General features: G+C 41.6%; 1 protein-coding gene across 6 annotated transcripts in view; it reads left to right on the forward strand.

Annotated features, from left to right (window-relative positions):
- The window catches only part of SEC23A (SEC23 homolog A, COPII coat complex component), a 34,968-nt gene extending 33,203 nt beyond the window's left edge, over positions 1-1,765 (forward strand). For all 6 annotated transcript variants that reach the window (XM_082318055.1, XM_082318054.1, XM_082318057.1 and 3 more), the window contains one exon: positions 306-1,765. In XM_082318055.1, coding sequence (XP_082174181.1) covers positions 306-395 — 90 coding nt within the window. In that variant the 3' untranslated portion in view covers positions 396-1,765. The remainder of the gene's footprint in view (positions 1-305) is intronic.
- The last annotated feature ends 21,357 nt before the right edge of the window (positions 1,766-23,122 follow it).

A 23,122-nucleotide genomic window follows, 5' to 3' on the forward strand; every position in this document is an offset into this window, starting at 1 on the left:
CTGTCAAATACTCTGAGTTTTGTATGGTTCATGTAAATATCTTGCTATACTGCATCTCATTGCCGTATGCATTAATATGGAAGAGAGTGTAGTTGTGGTTTATGCCTGAATTTATGCAAACATATGAAAATTTATGTAAATGTACAGTCTGCTGTTTTTTTTGTCAGAGGATTTCAGCAATGATACGCTTCCAACGTCTTTCTAAATTTATAAAGGGTTTATTTAATGGAACGTGTATGTGCCTTAAAATGCTTTTTCTTCACAATGCGTATAATCAAGTCGCCTTGTTTCCTTTTATTTTACAGGAGTCTGGAGCACCCATTCTTACTGATGATGTCAGCTTGCAAGTATTTATGGATCATCTGAAGAAACTTGCTGTCTCTAGTGCTGCCTGAGATTCTGCAGTGCATTAAAGGCACAGATAAGCTGTAGCCATATTTCAGTTTTTTCTCCTTTACCCTTTTCCATGTCTCTCTTGACAGAATGCTCTGATATGCACAAGCTGCCTGACTAGATGTAAAGCAGTGTTGTTTTGAAAGAAAAGCTTTTGTTATCAGCAAACGTTTTAATGTGAACTGCAGTTTGTAAAAATGACAGGTAGTAGATTAAATTAAGTTATAATTAGAGGAAAAAGAACAGTCATTTTGATTATTGTGATGCTATAATTACTTTGAGATCATTTATAACAACTTTGAGATGTGATTTCAGTTTCCTTTTTAAATGGTTGAGGTTGACTCTGCTCTGCACTACAAAGGCACATTGAACAATAAAGGAAATCTTTGGTGATGTTGGGCTTTCCAGACTGCCATATGACTACTTTTGCTTACTCAGTTTGAGCACGAAGTGAACAAAGAAGCAACAAAAAGCATATAAAAATAGTATTAACTCAGTCTTTTGACTTAGGCTGCTGAACTTTTTCTTTCCTGCAGAGATACTTTTGTTCATGTATTGTTCATTTTAGGAGTATTTAATTTCAAATACTTCTTCCCACTTACCCTACTTGATTCTTTGGGAACAGAGTTTTTCTTTATTTCCACATAAAGAATTTGAACTGAAAAAGTAAAAAATCTGTTACTGCACAAAATTTAAATCCACATGGTGTATTTTTGGCAAAAGTATCTATTATCAAACACAGTAACAGATGAATATGCTCAAAAGTTAACACTTCTAGCTTGGGCTAAGAAGAAATCCTACACTACCAAAATGAACTGACTAAGAGTACAGCCTTGATTTTTCTCTTGGCGGGTATACTTTTAAAAAATTTATATATATTTACCTTTTTTGTTACTGCCTTATAATGTTATTACACTAATGCATGACACTACACATCTGCTTTTTGTTTCTGCATTCTTTTTGTTATGAATTCAACAGGCTATAGTTCTTGTTGAAACAGTATTATATAGAATATGATGTAATTCATTTGATATTTAGTTCATACTTGATTTTTTTGAGGTGGATGAATTAGTAGGCTTTCCCATTGAAGTTTACACATAAAACAAATGTTTACATAGGTAATATGACATTTTGACAAGTAAAGATGTGAAATGTGGTAGTGGGCAATAAATAACTGTGCCAAGTCGAAAGGAAGAGAGAGAGAGTTTTGACATAGGAAATTCAATCACATACTGGTGTGATAAGCATGAGGGTTTTTTCTGTTTTCTGTAAATTCTCAAAAACTTGATTAAATTGATTGTTCTCCAGTTCTTTGATTTTTGAGATGACCTCCTGTTGCCTCAACACAAATAAAACACATGTTTTTCTCTCACTTTTTTTATTTATTGTGCTGGTTTCTGTTGGTGCTTGAAATGAAATGTGGAAAAAAGGTAGTACTGATAAAATTTAGAATAACTTCACCACTTTTATTCATGCAATAATTGGTGTCAAACTTGTTTAACTTCTAGAAATACTGAACTGTTCGCCCTAGTGGCAGTTTACAAGATAAAAATTCAGTAGCCCTCTTGACTTGGTTTTGTTTTAGCTAATAAACAGCTTAAAAAAATTTTCTCGTAACACTAAATATGTCCAATTTATTTGGCAGTTAAATGCCATTTGACTAATAAATCAATTCAGCAGCAAGTTATGATAACAGATGGGGTTTTTTGTGCTTTTCTTCCTACTCTTTAACTAGCTTTCACCTTGTAATAGGTTCTTTTATCTAATCTCTTGGCAACATTAGCTTCTTTTGTAACTTCAAGTATTTAACATTGTCAAAGACTTTCTGAAAATCCAAATATGTCTGATGTATTACCTTTATCCTCCTGCTTATTCACCTCTTCCAAAGACTCTGTGTGGTTAGTGAGACAGGATTTTCCTCTATAGGAAAAACGCTGACTCTTTCCCAAAAGCCCACGTCTATCCATAGGCTCATAAGTCTTGCTCGTTACTATAGCCTCTGCCCTCTTACCAGGGATAGAGATCAGACTCATCAGTCTGTAACTTGCAGGAGTCCCTCAACACCCCTTTTTGTGGATGAGCGAGCCGTGGGCGGCAGTCTGCCAGTCATCTGGCACGGTGACTGTCTGTAATGATGGCTACACACGTTCACTGGCACCTCTGCCCTTCGATGTTTCACTGCCTTCAGAACTCCTGGGCAAAGGCCATCCAGTCCTGGTAACTTGTCAACATCTCATTCGTCTACGTGATCTAATACCTCTTGCACATTTACATAGGTCAGATGAGCTACACCAGGGGAAGGAAGCTCTTTGTTATGACTGAGAATTGAGCAACATTTAGAATCAAAATAATACGTCGTAGGGTTGTGCTATAGGAGAAAGTGGTTTAAAAAAAGATAAATTGCTGCTATTTGCTGTCGTGGCTAGCATCTGTATTACTAGGTTTCTTGGTGGAGAGATGCTACCAATCTGTGCAATATCAATGACACACAGCCATCTTATCGCAAGGGCTGACCTGTTTAACTATGATAGCAGGCTTTGCAGTGATTTCTTTAAATATTTGATTTGGGCTGGACACAGATTGTAAATCAGAGGAAGAGTTGGTCAGATCTCCTTGTGAAAAACACATGGCCTTAGACTTGGAAGAAGGAGCCTTCTGCAGGACAAGGAATAAAACAGTTGCTGACTCTTCTGTTAAGGACTTGGGAAGTTGAAGACTGAAAATTATCCATGAGCAGCCAGAGATAGGGGAGCAAGCAGTCGGGTGCTGCTTTCTCTGCTTTGCTAGGCGGGCTGCGAATTTTAGAACAGTACAAAATCTGTTCTTGATATAAACTTCCTCCCTGGACACACATGTGCCCGAAGCATTGCCATCTGGGAAGTACATTTGTCTCGGAGAGCAACAGAGGTGAATCTGAAGTTGATGTTTTGCCAGGATCATGAAATCAGATGGAGGCTCATAGCAGTGTAACAGCTGTTCATGGTCTTACGTATTGTTGCCGGTGTTTGGACAGGGTATAGAAAAGCACGTTGTGACTGGCAGTCCTTGCATAGTGCCTGGTCTATAAGGCGCTTATTTCTAGCCTGCTGTCTTTTTCTCTGGACAGCTTTTCCGGCTCTATGTGCTACACAAGCATCTGAATTTTTCTTCTCTTCATTGCCTTACGTCCTATACTCACAGTCCATTTATTGTGTCCACATGCCATCCATGTGTTTAGATCAGCCCACAACACAAAGCTCTTGCTGCTAGCACATTAAAGATTAGGTAAAAGTCTGCCGGACCTTGTAGGCATGGGAGCTGCCCTTCATTCAGGAAAAGAAATGGTGTTTGAGCTCTGTTTTGGAATGAGCCATTTAGAGCAATAGAAGCCATCATTGAAAACATGGATGATGACTCCATATTTACAGGTATAAAAACCTCAACGCTCCAAGTGTTTCTGACTGAACCTCAAAACCAGGCTCCTTGCCATCCACAGAGAGGTGTAAGTATGCCGGAAAGAAGGTCGGAGCATCCCCTGACAGGGCTCTGCTCTTTCACTGGCGAGACAGCAAGCCTCTGCCGTTTGCTTTCTTGCCGACTGTGAGCTGCTGCGGTCAATGCCCTGGCTTGGCGTCTCCTCTCCCCCCGCTGCACAGGTCTGGGACTGGCACAGCCGGTATGTTAAGAACCTTCGGAAATACTTTACAGTAATTGAATCCATGTGACGTTAGAGCTTCAGGATCTCCTTTATTGGAGAGTTGAGGATTTTTTTAGCTACTCTGTTTATTTAATGTTTTCTGTTTTTTTAATACCAACTGTCATTAATTTGCTGTCCTCTTGCTTGGGAAAAGGTAGTGGATTGTTAACTTTAGACTCGTCTCCTGTTGAGTAGATGGGATAGATGGGATAACTCACAAGGTACCAGGTTTAGACACAGATTTAACAAGATCAATCAAAAGTTGAAGTTAAATTGCTTAAAGGCATGCAGATTTGCCTAGAAATACAAATACTGTCAAATTCCTAGAACCTCATAGTCTGTGAGACTGTGGCATCGATGAGTGGTCCCATGGCTGCCTCCAGCACACAATGGCATCTTTGGAAAATTGCATTTCCCAATATTCCTTCTATTCCTCGGTTAAAAATAATAGTTGATGAACAGTGACCAGGAGCCTATCCTGTTCTACCGAATCTGAGGCAAACAACTACATTATCCCCATCAGACTGTGAAGCACAATAGAATTGAGCTTAGTTTAATTTTTGGCATTTTGGGTTCATAGAAAAGTTAAATGTTACATGGAAGCCAACGAGCCTGAACAGAACAGATGGAAAAATAATGAAGCTGTTGCTCTGCTCTGAATTTAATGTAAAATCTTGTTTAAAATAGCAGATTGTGCCTAACAGTGTAAGCTTTTGTCCAAAGGACCGCGACACTAAAAGATAAACAATTACATCAATATCCATAAATTGCTTTTTGGCAAAAATGAAGCAAAATAATCACTGCATACATTAACAATGGCGGCTGTCCCCAACGCTTGCAGACTGTCCATCGCGTGTGTCTTTCCATCCGCTTCCATGACTGCCTGGAGGAATCCGGCTGTGTGGTACACTTGCCATGAAGTGGGGTAAGGGTTTGCTTGGAAGCTACCGTGTGTGGAACAACCAATAGGCTGTTCTTTGCCTTTCTAAGGGAGAAATACACGTGTCGTGTCATGGCCTACCGTCTGTTTAACGCGTTGGAACTGTGCACGTTCAGGGGGTGTTTCTCTGGCTAGAGAACGGCCAAAGACCAATATCCCTTATTAGAAAAAGAGCCTGTGTCTCACAAAGCCCAGGCATGGCAGCCCTGTAATTTTCTGCTTTTCCCTAATACTAGGAACAGACAGCCACTCAAGGGATTAGCCACTTTCAAAGCATGCGTATAAACTATGCTATCAGGATAACTTGGAACCATAATGGTTGTTGAAGTGGGGTCAAAATAACGTGGGGATGGCCTCCGAGGTCTCTGAACATGCACTTCTCCCTAGGTTAGAACTCGCCTCTCTGGTTGCCAGCCTTTCAGCCTCGGGGAGATGCCAGTGGCTCATGGGCCACAGTTCATAGTCTACAGATAGCATGCGGAACTGTATTGCTTTTATAGGGTTATTACTAAAAGTTTAGCAAGGGAGCATAGCCATGTGTGAAAAAGTGAAGCTAGGTGGAGACCCAGAAAAGTTTAGGTGACACTAGATTGCTATGAAGTAGCCCATGTAATTAATAACATACCAAAGAGGAGATTACATTTCCAGGATTCAACTGTGAGCTCTTTTTCAGCTGCATACTGGGGGCTGGTACGTATTTCAGTTTTCTGTAGCAGCACAGACATGTTTGAGCCTTGGCTCTGAATTGATGTGAACCATTTAAGACCCTGTCCTGTATGACCTGAAGAGAGTGCTACCATGGGAGAGGGGTTTTTCTTTCCTTTGTTTTTTCCTGATAGGTATGTCAGCATTACAGGATGGCTTAAATTACTAACTGAAACATGTGGACAGTTTAAACTGAGCTATCCTAATCTGCAGGCATGTCACACCTGGCTAATGAAGTAGAGTTATAAGTGGTTTGTAGGACTGCTGATCTTTATTCATCCTGGAGCAAGTGTATTTTTGTAAGCGCTGCTTTTTAGAAGGACTTGTATTGAATTTTTCCAGAAAACTCACAGGAAGTTTATAGGTGGGCAAAATACTACTTGCTGCATTTTTCTAGCGTGCCATGAAACAGCTAAAAGAGCAGTGAATGACCCTCGGATCTCTTCTTGTTACCACAGTCGCTGCCTGCATGGAAGCCCAGCTGCTGAGCCCCCCTCCTGTTTGTCCAAGAGCAGATGTGAACGGCTGCGAGGCGAGGCACCGACAGCCAGCCAGGCTGGCAGTCAAAGGGCCAAGCTGGGACTGTTAGTTGCTGAGGAGCTCGTGGTTTCAAGCAATGCCACCAGTCTAGTTAGGATCAAAATGTCACCCTCCCATGCAAGTTGCCATAATGTATCCTCCAACTCTAGGTATTTATGCACTGCACTGAGGGGAAACCTTTGACTGGGGCTGCACGGCTAGAAGGCGCGTCCCCTGGGTGGTGGATAGGGGATCCCTCTCTGGAGGGTGCACCGGATAAAATTGAAGAAGGTGCCGCGAACCAACGCAGCCTAAGGGAAGGCCACCCTGACAGAAAAACCACTGGCCCTCCAAGTCATGGGGGTTGGGCAGGAGGCCAACTACCTCCTCCCGGGAAAAAAAAAAAAAAAAAAAAAAAGTTGCAGAAACAACCAGCATCAACTTTCAAAAAAAACGAAATGGCGGGGATGGAGAAAATCAATAATGAAGTGAGGAGGAGGAGATGGAACGGGATCAGTCATGTCCTGAGGAAAAAACCAACAGAAGACTTCGCTGTGGCCCTTGGGTGGACTCTAGAGGGAAGAAGAAAGCGGGGTCGCCCAAAAACGACCTGGCGTCGGATGGTGGAGGTTGAGAGGAATGGTGCAGGCTGGAACTCTTGGGAAGCGGCACGGCACGCAGCCACAGACCGATCGAAGTGGAAGAACGATGTTCGCGCCTTGTGTGCCTCCTGGCACTGAGACAATTCAGATCAGATCTGAGGGGAAAAATAGCCCAGATGGATCTGGCACTGTGGCGTGAGCAGTGCTACAGCATGAGAGGATGTAACTTCTCATTTCGGACTTGCTCCCACTCCCCTATAGGAGGACGAGGTAAATGGAGATCATAGAATCATAGAATCATTAAGGTTGGAGAAGACCCTTAAGATCATCGAGTCCAACCGTTAACCTAGCACTGCCAAGTCCACCACTAAACCATGTTCTTGAGCACCACGTCTACCCTTCTTTTAAATACCTCCAGGGATGGGGACTCGACCACTTCCCTGGGCAGCTTGTTAGAAGAGACCAACCCCCATCTCGTTACAACCTCCTTTGAGGCAGTTGTAGAGAGCAATAAGGTCTCCCCTCAGCCTCCTCTTCTCCAGACTAAAAAACCCCAGCTCCCTCAGCCACTCCTCATGAGACTTGTGCTCCAGACCCTTCACCAGCTTCATTGCCCTTCTTTGGACACGCTCCAGCACCTCAATGTCCTTCTTGTAGTGAGGTGCCCAAAACTGAACACAGTACTCGAGGATACCCTTTAAATGATGGCATCAAACCAAATGATGGAACTGTACTCCATTTTTGTCCCTGTAAAAGCAGAAAATGAGAGAGCTAACTCGTTGCAGAACTTAACAGAATGTATATTTTGTTCTTTAGAAAAATAAGGATTTTATCACAGCCTCTTTGAAGCTAAAACTGTTTGCAGAAGAGACAGTTTTTTCACTGGAGTAAAGACAGACCTGGAAAGAGAGATGGCCATCAGAGCTAATCCCCCACAACCGTACTTGTGTAACAGACACTTTGCTCAGGCGGGTCTACTTTGTGCCATTTCCTCTGTGAAGGAGCTGGCAGCCACAAAAGGTATTTTAACATCTATTACAGAACTAATACTTCTCTCACAAAAATGCAAGATGAAATTTGTGCTGTGTCATGGGAGAAAAAGCAGCAGAGATCAAAAGTATATGACAGCATCTGAGGTTCTCTGCAATAGCGAAAAACTTTAAGTGAAATGCCCAGGTGACAGGATGAAGTTGGCCACGTGAAATGCAGTACCTTGGCAGTCCCTGCCGATCTAATTGGAGCAGACAGATCCTTGCCAGCTTCCGAACAGGAAGCTAGCTTAACCCCAAATGCTAGCAAGACACCCTGGAGCTTTCATTTGATTCCGAGCACCAGTTTGGCATCCTAGAGCAAGCGGCGGTTACTGGCTGTTTCCAAGGAAGGCAAAAATGCCCCAGAAGCAAAGCTGCGCAATGGCTGTGTGGAGGAGCAGACTACTGCAGCCTTTGCAGAATAGATTATCCAGTATGTTCATGGCGAACAGATCTTTACTCATTTCTATTTTCTGATTTTTGGCCCATCAAAGGTAAACTGAGCCAAGTACACTGTGATTGCTATGTTTATAATTTGGCTGACTAAAATGAAAAAAGATGGTTGTGCTGAAATTTTAGTGCATAAATGCTCCTTTCCTTTGGGAATAACTGAAATTGCTTTAGTTTGTACTTACCAGATGTATGTTAGTCACACATCGACAGAATGCTTTTGAGCACAGATGCACAAACTGATGGCTGCGCCTTCCAGACTGAAGTGATTGTTTAAGCAACTTAATAACCTAAAATAACCTCTTTCTGGCTAAGGGATCTGAATGAATTTTCCTTGAGAAAGCAAGAATACAACCCTGATTGATAACTGTAGAAAATGAGACGGATTTGATAACTGCAAAGACATTTTGTAATTTGGTAATTACCAAGACTGCAGGGTAGAGAGTCCCATTACTGTATATGTTACTTTTCACAGAATCACAGAAAGGTTCAGGTTGGAAGGGACCTCTGGAGGTCATCTTGTCCAACCCCCCTGTTCAAGCAGGGCCACCTAGAGCTGGTTGCCCAGGACCTTGTCTAGATGGCTTTTTTTGACTGAAAAAGGAGTTGAAAATTTACAAATTTAAAGACAGGACCTCGCACATGCTGCTTGTTATCCAGCATAATTGTAGCCCAAATGGAAGTAGTCCCATAAGCTGCAGGAGCTGGACCAAGAGCTCTCTGCTCCCTGTGTCAGTCTCTGTGGCACTGTGCAAAACTACATGTATAAACACGCAGAGAATATTTTCTGAGAGATGATTTTAATTGAAAAGATAATGTGGGCAGAACACTTTCAAAGGCTAAATCATCTTAATCGGTAGACTGAATGCAGATTAAACAAAAAATTAAATTGTTCCCTGCGCTTGAGTATCTGAAATCCATGAAGTGGCAGGTCCTCATAGTAGGCCAGTTGCATCTGAATGAAAAATATCCTTTGTCCTAGTTAAGTAATGTGTATAAATAAGTCTGGATTTATTTTTTGAGATGATATATTTGGTAATACATGACAATGCCACTCTAAGCAGAGCTTGAAATAACTTGGGATTAAGCTGAACAGAATAAATAGGACATCTGTTTTGGTCAGATTTCTGCAACGTGTTAATCTTAGGCACAACTTCTTATTTGCTAATAGAAATATATATTAAAAATATGTATTATTTGAAATACCGCGTTGCACATTGCAATTGAAAGTTCCCATGTCCTCACAAGAAGCAAAGAATACTTTTACAGCTTCTGCCTCCAATCTCACAAAGCAATGGAATAATTTGCTTTTGCAAATTTGATCCCAATGGAATAAGTGGTTATTTTGCTGTGTGTGGATCAAACGCGCGCGCCAATCCCCTGCAGGAACAGAGCTTTAGGTAAAGGAAGATGTTATCTTCTGAGACGAGTATCAGCAGTTAATGCTAGCAGGTAAGCCCTGCCACGCTTTGGCTGCCGTTCCGCGGTTTTGCAGGACTGCAGGAGCAGGCGGGCTACAGAGACCAGAGCGGTGCGGATTGGCAGCTCCCCGGCCAGTGGGCCTGTTTTCATTACCTCTGGCAAACCTCGAGAGGGCAGTAGATGCATGCGGTTTTCTGGCCTGATTCTGGTTCCAATTCTGCTACTTACTGGTGTAAGCAAGTGTCTTTGATTATCCGCATAAGTGTGGGCCCAATCCGTGTAGAATTTGAGTTAAATTCACCTTCACTTAGAAAAACACAGCAATATTTTATTTCTTTTTTTTCAGTTTAAACTTTTATTATAAAAATAATGACGACCCTCTAAAGTGAACAACCTGTCATAAGCATTTTTGATGTTTTAAGAAATAATCTAGAAGGAAGAGCTACAAAAGCTGATTTAAAATACTTCAATGGAATAAGCTGAAACTCCCCTAAGTGTAACAAAGCATCTTCTTTTAAGAAGGTGAACTTGTAAGATAAAATGTGCACAAATAAGAGAGGGAATTCAGCAGAATGATCACCTTTTGATCCTCATCTTCTACAAAGAACATGAAATAAGCAGAAACTAAATACACAGGCACTGATTTGCATGCTTTTTTTTTTTTTTTTCATCTGTAAAAAGAGAAAAGCAGGGTGTGACTGATTGACTGAAGGAAATGAAATCTGTTGTACCTATGTGGCTGGACAAAGACTTGCCCAAAACATTCACCCAACTGGAACTAATGTAAGAAGACAATTATCTTGGAGGTGTAAACTGTCCAGAAGAAAACTTGTTAAGTTAGGATTTTTAGTGTTAAATGAATGCTTCTGATAATTCCAGGTTCATTTACTAATTGGGAAAAAACCCCCATGGAACATACAAGGAATTATTACTTCAGAGAACAAGAGGATCATCACACTTAATCACTGTCCTAGGTGTTGTACAAATGAGTTAAGCAGCTCTGCAGAATACTCAGCTGGGAGCTGTCCCATGACATGAAACAGCTAAACCAGGCAAACCTGAGCGAGGAGGTCCAAAGGGCCAGGAAAGAGAAGCAAATGATCTTGGAAGGCCGGAGCAGCCACAGGTGTCTTTGCAGCTGAGGAAAGGTACTTGTGACTTGTAGGCATTGCAGGAGAAGTTTTTACAGTCAAAAAAATGGTGGCTTTGATGTGTAGTCACTGAGGGCTGTATATCATATTCAGTGCTCCCCCCGTGTCCACATAGCAAGTCATTTCATTAGAGAAAGCAATCAGATTGTTCAGGGCTGATGTGCCCTTTGTAAATCCACACTTTTCCACACTGCCTTCTTGTCCTTCATTTGTTTGGAAATGGATCCTAAGGAGACGTGCTGCATGGTCTTTCTAGGGACTGAGTTGAAGCTGGCCAGCACCTAGTTCCTCAGATCTTCCTCTGCACCCTTCTTAAAGACGACTGTAGTATTTAGCCCCTTTCCATGGACCTCCCTGGATCATCAGATGTTCTGAGGGTGATGTGGCTTCACAGTCACATCACCCAGCTTTTTCACCATCCTTCCGTGGGTCCTATCTATCCCTGTAGACATGAATACACCCCTTTTCTCTAAATAGTCCTTAACTCTCCTACTTTTGCATTTCCTCCTTTCTCAAACTGTCCAGGTGTGTATGGACGTCTGGGAACTTTTTGAAGACTGAGGCAAAAAAAATCATTGAGTATTTCAGCCTTCATTATATTGTCTGCCAGCAGGTTGTCTCCCCCATTCAACAACAGCTTCACATTTCCTTTGAACCTCCATTTGCTACTAGCATGCTTCCAGAACTCTTTTCCTTTTACCCTTCATGCCCCCCAGCAGCTTGAGCTCCAGCTGGGCTCTGTCTTTCCTGATACCATCCCTAATAGCCTAAGCAATGCTTTTATACTCCTCCTTTGTTGCCTGTCCTTGTTTCTGCTTCTTGTATGTTTTCTTTTTTGCATTTTAATTCATTAACAGCTCCTTGCTTTGCCAATTGGGCCTTCTGCCGAAATTTCTGGTGGTATACAAAATCAGCCCAGCCTTTAATTAGAATTAGAGGGTATTTTGTTAGTAAGTCTATATTTTTATTATTTTTAGACTAAAAGTTCTGCCATTGGCCAACTTGTAGGTCTTGCGACCCAGTTTTTATGACAATCCTGCCCTTCAGGAACCACTTTAAATCTGAATGATTCCCCTCTGTTTCTTCTTTCAGTAATTTGGAATTTTGCCTTAACGCAATGCAGATGTAATTAAGGCGACATTCACTTGTAACCTTTGCAAGAAGCAAATGTAGCTCAGATCCAGCTGACCTAACTTTATTCGGATCACTAATGCATACTTGTAATATTTCTAAGTCTGTAATATCATACACCATGGAATGTGTTTACTGTACATGCATATTGCATAAGGGCATGACGTTTGGTGGACTCAGCTTTTGATAAAACAAGGCTTTTCTCTTTAAACACAGTACTCGAGGTACACTAATGGGGAAAAGGAAGTCTTTGTTCCACAAATCTCAGAGTGCCTGTTGTCAGCTTGGGAGGCTCAAGTCACAAGAACTTCATTTTGATAGGAGGTTTTATGTACATGAGGACTTCAGAGACCTTGTGAAGTTCCTCCCATGTCAAACAGAGTTGAAGATTTTTTTTGGGGGAAAAGGAGGCACTGAAGGGTAGCATGCTGAGTAGCATGAAGGCAAGACTTGTTCCATACCATAACAGTAACGTGGAGAGTGGGCTCAGCAGTGTAAAAAAGATGCGGTTTTGACTGAAGGAAAAATCGATATGAACAAGGTGATAGTGTTACTATGATCTTGTTACTTGTGATCATTGAGTGAATTTTCAGATTCATTACTAGTAGTCAAAATATGTTGACTCTGTTCTGGGGTGATGGGAAATAGATTGGAAAGTTGCTTGCTTGTTTGTTTTTTTTTAAGGGATCATTCAAAACAGAGAAAATGATGTAATAAACCAACCAACCAACCAAACAAACAAAACCAGGCAATGTAAAAGTACCTTCTACTACAGCATCACCCAATGATGACTTCAGCGAGGGCAGGATTTGATTTCACTTCCCAAGCAGCTATTGTACACAAAGGTCAGACTGCAGAAGTTGCTGCAGCCGTGAAGCAGCAGTTCTCACTGTGCAATTGAATTAGCTGATTTCATGAACTGTGGCTGCAGGCGTAGAGGCTCAGGCTTGACTTACAGCATGAAACATCTGTTAGAGGGAGTGAGCTGTGAACAACCAACAGAGCTATGGGAACAGGCTGTAAGACAGTTGCTTTGTGTAATACCTCATTTCTGTTTATTGTATTGCCTCAAGAGCTCAGTTTGAAATCAAGCTGTTTATATGTTGTTGTTTCCTAGTAAAGCTTCATTTGCCAGAGAAGGCAAGCCTTCTGCAAGCCTATGGTGAATGGAAATTTCAAAACTGTTGCAAGAATTTTTCTGCATCAAGCAATAGCAACTTCAGCGACAGACAGCTGGAGATTTAGTGTGTTTTTAATTAAAAAAAAAAAAAAAGCCTGTGAATTTTAGAAACGCTGCCATTTGCTACTGGCCTGCCCGCTAGCTCGAGCGGGCAGTGAAGCTGTCTGAGGATTTTGTTCGCCAGCATCAGGCCGTGGTCACTGCAACCAGCTTGCGACAGTCACGGCTGCCGTTTGGTCTCCCAGCTTGGGTTTTGTGCACCGACATCCCTGCGTGCAGCCCCCTTCTGAGACACCGGCCCCGCGGCTGCTGCCCTCCGGCCTTCACCCCCCTCGCTCGTGCCCCAGCCCCGACCCCCGCGCTCCTCCTCAGGCCGGCCGGTGCTGCCTGCCCTGCCGGGGTCTGCCCACCTACCTGCTGCCCGCCCTCCTCCCTCCTGTGAGGGAGGCACAGGCCTGGCTGCTCTAGCTGCAGTTTCAGGTGGAAGAAGCATTTGTTGGGGCATCCCGGCAGAAACAGAGGTATTTGGCTTCTTCAGTCCCTCACGAAATGCAGGAAATCCCAGTCCCGCAGCACACCCTGCGGTGGATACGTCCGACGCACACCAGCTCCTGCCCCTGCTGTGAGGCTGAGTCTGGGGCTCTACTGTGGATACTGCAAACACAAAAACGGCCTCCCTGTTGGAAAGCTACTGTGGTGCCATGCCAGGGGCTAAATGCCAGGTCCCCTGTTTACTCCAGGAGGACATCTCCAGATACAGGGCTCCTCACTGGTGAGGTGCTGGCGCGGCCATTTTCTCCCCAGGGTGTGGTCACCAAACAAACAGCCTGCCGGGCTTCAGGTGCCACAGGCGTGGTGGCACGGTGAATGTCAAATGCGTGAGGAAACGTGGGATGGCTGTACATTTCTGGTGAATCCAGACTCCCCTAAATGTACCGGCAGGACCCGAGAGAAGGTTTTATTTAAAGCTGCCCTACGACCTTACAGCAAGAGGGAGGTTAGAAAGCACGTCTGCGAGGTCTGCGTACAGTGCCACTCTTACACTGACGCTGCCATTACTCACCTGAGCACCAGGCAGAACCTGGCTCTACTCTTCATGGCGATTTTTCTATTACAGAGCTCAGAAAAGAGCACTTGACTTGTTATTTGCTAGAAATAAGGGCAGTGTTGGATGTTATCCTATAACCCGAGAAGGAAGGAAGTAATTTGAGAGGATTTCGTGCTTTCTAAAGTACTGACAGTCTAACTTTGTAGTTTTTGTACTACTGTAAAATACCTCACAACCGTGGCCTGAAGCATTACAGCAGATTTCCGTGCAGCATTGCTCTTCCTTCTGTGTGGCTCCCTTGTTCAAGTGTGACTGCATTCTCAAATGGGATTAGGTGACACCGTGTTTGAAGTGCAATGCTGATTAAAATCAAAACCATCTCTTTCCTTCAATATTGAGTATATGGCTTTGGGAACATAGCCTGATCTGGCTTTTCTTTAAATTAAATAAAAAGCAGAGTCATCCAATGGAGGTCTGAATCTCCATTATCTAGGGTTTTCACCAGCCATAAGTGACAGGAATTATGATGCTTTTGAAATAAATGGGACAAAACATATAAAAAAACAAATCAAAGCATCTAGGATTACAGACCTCTTGCCTGCCTAGAGCTACTGCTCTAAGCAGCCTATGAGCTGGAAATAGAGATGGTCAAAAAAAGTAATAGAGGTAAATGATGTTATGTTGCCTCTACACTCTTTCATGGTAGCAGATAGAAGTAACTGAAACCCACAAGGTCTCAGACACAGATGGGTCAGGGCAACTGGTAGGTTGCTCCTTGATTACCTTTCTTCCTTCAAGCAGTTCAATTAATTGGGGCCACATGGTCCATGCAGTGATGTATTATTCCCTTTGCTTTTCCAGGTGTGTGAGAATCAGAGGCAGCTGTAGCTGGAAAGTCCTTGGAGACATTGTCAGCTTTGTGGAGCAGCACTGTGCAGGTAAATTTTCAACAGAATTCTACAAATTTATGTTGGGCAAAGCAGGCAGCAAGCTTGTTTTTGTGTTCTGACAGGATCTGAAGCTGTTTTATCCAGGAAGACCTGGAAAAAGTTTATGTGAGTTTGCGGTCTTATTTCCTAACAGGTCAAAGCTTATTGTCTCGAGAACTCTGGTTTGTAGATGCTGAATATCTTAGTAGATTGGCATTGTAGTCTCTGGGCCTAATCTGGATATTTATTTGTTGTGTGGTGGTATAGTACTTTACTGAAATGGTTAGAGGACTACAGCCCTGCAGTATAGGATTGGTTTGTTGGTTGTGTAGTCAGAAGTTGGTCAGAAATATTTCAGGAGAAAGTGCTAGTGAATGTTCTTTGTTGGAGGAGAAACTTTAAATAGAGTTTCTGATTTAGGGAGCTGCACCAATCCTTTAATTAAGACTAGCTGAATAACCAAGGGTACTACATTGCTGTTGGGGATCTGTTAATGCTCTAATGACCCAGTTTTTCTTTAGTAAGGAGTAAATGCTAACTTCAAAAGTGGTGTCCTTGTATTGATTTTCTTTTTTTAATGAAATGGGTTTCTCTGTCCAGATTCAAGTTGTAGAATGTTGTAAAGCACATTCACACTGGAATAACTGCTCAGGGGATGGACTTTTTTGTTTGTTTGTTTGTTTGTTTGTTTTGTTTTACCACTATGAGTTGAAACAGTCTAAATCTTTAAAATGTGTACAACACATTTATTAAATCAAATCCTTTACCTGCTTGTAGGTAGAAGTATTTTATATACTTAAACAAGAGAATACTAGGGCTTACAGTGTTGCCCTCTGTGTTGCATCAGTCTCTTCCACTCCCCCCCCCCCGTAAATACATGTGCTAAAACGTATCACAAACCTTTGTTAAATGTGTCACTGTTACTGCACTGTTATTTTATGCAATAAAAACTGTTGCAGAAGGAAAAAAAAACCCTAAATTTGATTAGGACAAAAGCTGATTGTATGAAGGCTTAATTTATATTTCATTTTTCCCAATAGGTTGTGCAAAATGGCAGTAACCCAGTAATTTTTGTAATGCAGTAATCCTGTGCTTGGACAGCAAAAGTCATAAGTTTAGGTGAAGCTAAATAAAATCATGAAAGGGTAGCAATATTAGGAGAAATGATAGTTGTTTTCTGGGTAGTTTCTATTGCTTTCTGCCTAGCTGAGTACTCACAGAAACAACTTTTTGCAAGAGACCAAATGCTAGATTATTTGCACTGTTATCATTTTCACCTGCGGAATCCTTTTGAGTTAAATGAAGTTACAGGACAGTAAGATTAGCAAAATGACTGGGAGAATAGACACCTAAAATAGCAGATTAGGTGCTGTTATGGCTCAGTACTTTTGTATTTGCTGTTCTGTTTTCACTTACAAATGCCAGTTAATTATAGTGCTTTGAGAATTTCTGTTTTAGTCACCAAATGACACTAGAAAGACAAAGAGGAGACTCCTAAGCTGTGTCACTGGTTCAACACCCAGCTGAAAGAAGTGAGACTACAGCTTCCAGTTATGATCTAGGTGGACAGTGAACAGAAAATAAAGAAAATATCAACATTTGAAGATATTACAAACATTGATTAATGTGTTGCAACTTCCTTCTGCCTCTAGCAAGTGTTATCCTTCTTTTATAGATAGTGATACTGAGAGGTTAGCAGGCTTAACTAGGGGTCTATGTCAAGTCACGGCATCACCAGGCATGGCATTCTCATCTCCTGAATGTTAGTCTGGCACCTTAAAAGAATTGTCCCTTCTATATTCTATAACCCAGTCGAAAGGTTGAAGCAATCCAATTCAACATATCAATATGGAAAGTCATTCACCTGTAGTGTAAAAAGTTCAGTGTCTCAGCTTAATTCTGGGTCACCACTGATTCTCTGCCTATGTTCAGTTTAAGTAAAACTAATCATGAATACATTTCTGCAGATACATTGTTTCTTGGGAATATGGCTCTTCCTATGCCACCTTATTTTCGCATTAGGACAGAGTTATAATCTGAGTTCTAAATAATGGTAAGGGAAGGAAAATATTTCAAAATCTTTCTTCAGACAACTGAATGTCAGCCACTAGATGCCTTCAGGATATTAACTTTTCAAGGGTATGCTGGGTTCTTTTGCAGTCAGTGGAAGGTGAGAGGTGGGTGCTACCTTCAGTGAGGCCTTTGGGTTTCAGTAGTTTCAGCATGCTCTAGGCAGGAGCCTCTATGAATGACTGCAGTCCACACTCTGTAATATCCTGAGGTGAGCAGTCTCATGGCACAATCGGATAAAGATATAGGTGGGTAACTGAGATTCTTAGTCTGAAACAATATAGATAGGTCTCTTCACATAAAGTTTTTTAAGAAAGATTACCTCATTTAGAAACATAAGGTAGGTGTATAAACCTGTGATTTAATTGTCTTATTCACATTACACAAGTATTTTTCATGGTGACTTCTCAGACTGAATCTTTATTAACTATTTAATAGGCAACTTTATGAACCACCCTGAGTGTGTGTTCCTTTGACCTCTGTTAGCAATGATTTGTGCCTAATTTATTCAGAGACTATTGACTGTGTATACTAAGCTAAAAGAATCTGTCATAGACAATTTTCCATCAAGTCATGAAATAAAAAAATTGTGAAAGCTACTGTAAATTAAATGTAAAAAAGCAAGGTGGTGGCTATACAGCTAGCTTGTCTTTCATAGTATTTTGTAAATGACTTACATGAATACAAAAGTAATATTCTCACCATTATACTTTTCAACGGGTATGTTTTTATCAGACTTTTTTTTCCTAGGGCATTAAAAAAGATTGTAAAACAGACAGTGATACTTTTCTTTTTGATGACATGATAACTTAGTTATTGTATTAGTATTTGCAAATCCAATGATCTTCATACTTAAAGAGAGGAACAAGCTCAAATAAATGCCCTGTTCGTAGGAACTAGCTAAAAGGGTTTGTAATCTATTTGCATTAAGAAAGTTTTTTAAAAGCTTTCTGGAAAAAGATACCCTTGGTAATAGGTGTGATGCTAAAAGCAGACAACAAAGAGACAGTGACATAAAGGGCAAAATCTTGCACCTGCTGACACTAGCAGGAGATGTACTGACCCCAAATCCTCTTACATTACTTAGAGACTGAAGAGCAAAGTTGACTTCAGCTTTCTTGAGTAGTTGACCACTTCAGGTATATAAGACATCTAACTGTAATGGCTTCTCCTTACACCTTTGGACAATGAATCTAAAGAATATAGTAGCTACTTGTGGTGTTAAGAGTATGCTTTCAACTGCTGTAGTCAGCAGTCTTGCTGTATGTCTGCTTGGACCATCTCTGGCAGCTCAGGAGCATTTATCCTCTTTCAAAATCTGTGTTTTAGACTCCCCGAGGGCATCCTATTAACTACTAAGGGTAAGAGAGAGCACCTCTTTCATCTTCTATCCATTTAAAATGCATGGAGGGGCCTTCAGCAAATAGCAAAATGTGATAAGACGCTTCAAGCAATCAGCTTGTGTGGAGGAACTGGGAAGGAGAGGTAGCCTGCCACATAAAGAGAGAAGAATAATAATAATAGTGACAGTGATGTATAGTGGGTTTCTCTGGGCTTTTTTTGGAAACACACTAAGAGATCTATTTAGAGAAGTAGTGAAGTGCTATAAATTCTACTGGATTTGGGAGGTCGAGTGTTCATCAACAGCCAAGCACAGCTTACTTGAGGTGAAAAGCCACTGGTACATTAAGTCATATATCTGAAGTGAGGAAGTTTGAAGATCCAAAATCAGTTGATGTAGGCTCTACTTTCTATTTTCAAATAGTTGTTCCATTGTTTCTTCTTGGACCGTGAATGCTATTACTGCTGTTTGCCAATTGACATGTTGTCAGCTTCTCGTACATTTAAAAAAAAAACTCTTTAAATGCATACTGCCTCTTTATGTTGATGTCATTTATATTGAATTTAAACATTTCATGTGTCACTAGAGAACACAGCTGGCAAAATTAAAATGCATACTGAGCCTTTAGCTTTGTGGTTGTTACGGTGTGCATCATAGCTGTGCTTGAAATATCATTGCTCCTAAACCGGTTGATCTGTAATTACATCTGACCAAGGGTACCCTAAGCCCTACCCCACTGTGGATGTTGGTGTTATGCCATGTAGCACCACAGAAAGTCTTTTGTAAAGCTGCAAGCATAGATTACCATGAGCCTGGATCTCCTATACTAATCTGCTGCTATATTATCAAGCCCTTTCATTTTATTTCTTTTGCCACTAAGAATTCCAGTAGTCTATCAAACCAAGTAGAGCCAGTGCAGAGTCTTGTTGCTGCTGTTGCTGAAAAGGTGCCCCGTTGCTGTTTTTATCTTTACACCGTTAGTGGCCCATCTCAACAAAGTCTGAACCCCCCAGTTGTAGCCATGTGCCATAGCCTATCTAACAGCTAATGACAAGTGCAGACGCTGCTGTGGTTGAGGAATGCCCCTTTTGAAGCTCTGGTCTTTTAAAGTTGGACAGTGCTAAGCAGCAACTGCTCCTTTCCTTGGTAAAATCAGGATATATTTTAATTTATCGCCGAGTTCTTAGTTGAAAACTTACTTGAGAGTCTGTGCAAGAATACCTTAATTTTGCCAAGACTGGCTTTTCCACTTGGTAAAGTCGGCATTTATGATATGAAGAGAGGGTTTCAGTGAACCAGAGAAACTGGTTAAATGAGAGAGCTGGGAAGAAATTTAGTCAAGTAAATCTGTGCACTGACAAAAGGCACTGTTCAAAGCAGTGTCAAACCTCTCTCCGACTATAACATAGAGATGCAGTTTTGAGGAGTAGGTGGTCTTGGTATGTGTCTTGAACAACTTAATAATTATGAGAGAGCTTTAATTTTTCAGCAGCTTTATCAGCCTTAGCTTCTACTGAGAACTAATTAACAGTATCCTCCAAGTCCTTTACCTGCATTATTCTGTTTTTCAGATAATGTCTTATCTGTATCTTGGAGCTAAACTCCTAAAAAGCAGGAACACTGACAGAGCTGCAAGTGTTAGTGATGTGGTTTAACGTGGCAGGCAGCTAAACACCACACAGCCGTTCACTCACTCCCTGGCCCCCCACCAGTGGGATGGGGAAGAGAATTGGGGAAAAAAAAATGTAAAATTTGTGGGTTGAGATAAAGACAGTTTAATAGGACAGAAAAGGAAGGGAAAATAATAGTAATGATAAAAGAATATACAAAATAAGTAATGCACAATGCAATTGCTCACCACCTGCTGACGGATGCCGAGCCAGTTCCTAAGCAGCAGTGCCTCCCACCCCCCCCCCCCAGCCAACTCCCCCTAGTTTATATGCTGAGCATGACATCATATGGTATGGAATAGCCCTTTGGCCAGTCTGGGTCAGCTGTCCTGGCTGTGCTCCCTCCCAGCTTCTCGCTGGCAGGGCATGAGAAGCTGAAAAGTCCTTGCTAAGCACTACTTACCAACAACTAAAACATCAGTGTGTTATCAACATTCCTCTCATACTAAATCCAAAACACAGCACTATACCAGCTACTAGGAAAAAAAAATTAACTCTGTCTTCGCTGAAACCAGGACAGTTAGCTTGTCCTCAGCAAGAATGTCTTTCTTCTGGATCCTCTTATGCAAGCATTTGACTACTCCAAACATTGGATTTATGCAATTGACCAAAAATTAAATAAGGAATATGGAAACATGTTCCTGAATCTATGCTGCTACTTTCTGCTGGCTTCTCTAGGAGACTAATAAAGGTCCTGCAGGATTAAAGACTCTGAAGACAGTTACTCAGAATTCATCCAGTCCTGTGAGACCTGGCACTCTTGAAGCAGATGAGTGTTGAGAATGTCTCAGAACAACGAGTTGCAGGTCTGAGATTGGTGTGGCAAAGTCCTTGTAGCTTTTACTGTGCATGCATGTGTGGTTGAAGACTGTGTATACTTCAATGTGGAAAAAGATTTGTTTTCTTCTTCAGGCTGTCAGTACACACAGATAACTGAAGACACATGTATGTATGAGTTTTGAGTGGCAAGTCAGATCCTGGGTGTTCCTACTATGTAGGCCATAACACCTGGTATTCCTTTTATCCGCCACATAGTAATGAGTCTTCATAACACTTTTCCCAGCAGAAGTGGGGACAGGAGTCCCGATCTACAAAGACTTTTGATATCCTTTTTTCCCCTGAGCTGCAAGATCAACCAATAGTGTCTTTAGCATCAGTGTGGGAAAACAAACCTTTTTTCTCATTACTTTAGATGCTACCTGAAAGTCACAGAAATCCTGTGACTATTGGTCCAATACACCTGTTGTAGACATGCAGGAAGGTGAAAAAAATTCATAAGGCTCTGCAGAATTTGAGTACAATGCATTTTTTTTCCCCCTCCAGCATCAAAGAGGACAACAAAAGCTATGAGTTCACAATTGAAGTACTGCAACAACAAGGAGTGAGGCTGAGGTAGCTAGAGAACAAAAGTGTCTGTGAACTTGGGGAAATATGCATGAATATGTGGGAAATGTGAGTCAAATCAATTCAGCTATCCAGGCAGGCTGGGAGGCTTGCCAGTATAAGCAGCCTCAGTGTTCAGAATGAGAAAACTGTCTATTTTAATGTTAGCAACTAATTGTCTTAGATGCCTTTTTGTTTAGTAACTCTATAATTGCAGGATACCTCAAAAGGGGCAGAGATGAAAGGCACTTTATTAGCTACGGAATAAGTGGTCAAAGAACAAGCATTGGCTTAAAATGTCTTGAATGTTAGAAATCATGTCACTTTTTAAAACTTCAAACTGCTGCTACTCTTTACAGTCTAGGGCTCCTTAATGCCAAAAAGGGCTGCTGTTTTAATGTGTTCTATATATCCTGAGTTACAATTGCTCTGCAGCTCTTGAGTTTGCTGATGTATGTGTGAGTCCAGGAAATAGCCCAAATTAGGGGATAAACTCACCATGTGGGGTGTATGGGGTAATTGTCCCCAGACATGGCACTGACAGAGGCATGGAAGGTTCTTTGGACACAGAAACTTCTCAGACTTGTGCTTCTTTGCTCATGCCAGTGTACAGCCCGCAGTTAGCATTGGTGAACTTCTTCAGTCTTGTTGCACTTAGAGCAAACCTCCCAGAGAACAGGCTGAAATGTCATGTTAAACCTCTGATGTTCCAACTGCAAATCTGGACTCTGGCGATAAGGGAAATTCTTGTCCCTCCTGTACACACCCTCCCCACCTTCTGTTTTGAAGTTTTGGGGAGTTTTATCCTAGCTGAAATCTTCATGCAAGATTTAAACAGCCCTTGCCCCTCAACTTGTCAGCCGTATTGATTTTTTTTAACACCCAGTATGGGTGTTTCCTCTCACAGTATCTTTGTGGCACAACTTACTCATTAATGAATTCCGTAGTGCCTTACTATCTGCACATACAACCATATTATAAGATCCATCCAAGGCTGAGAAAGTGAGCTGAGAAAGCTCAGAGCTCTAATTGATTAGGGAAGGGATTATCTCCCTTCTTTAAGAGGAAGCAAACAACTGGTGTTTGCTTTATTAAAAAAGCTGTTGTTTGGTGATGTTGATATCCTCTGCAAAGGCAGTCTGCTTCCTTGTCCTTCAAACTGATGAACTCATACAGGGAATAGTTCCTGCTTCTCTTTCTTCGGGTGATACTTCTTGACCTTATGTGGACTGTGCTCTGAGAAAGGCCTTCAACTCCCACAGTGAATCTAATCTAGCTTCAATAATAAACTGAGCTACAAAAGATTCTTAAAACTAACCATCTGTAGCGTGAGATTGTCTGTGATGCATTCCTGTGTTACAGTCCCTCTCATTCTGCATGCCTTTAAAGGGATCTGAGTATGGACCTCATGCCCTGTAACTACTGAACAAAAAAAGGCTTGTTTTTCTTTCCAAAAGGTTTTGACTCAATTAACCACTGT

This window comes from Platalea leucorodia (assembly GCF_965183815.1).
Source record: "Platalea leucorodia genome assembly, chromosome: 7".
NCBI classification, from domain to species: Eukaryota; Metazoa; Chordata; class Aves; order Pelecaniformes; family Threskiornithidae; genus Platalea; species Platalea leucorodia.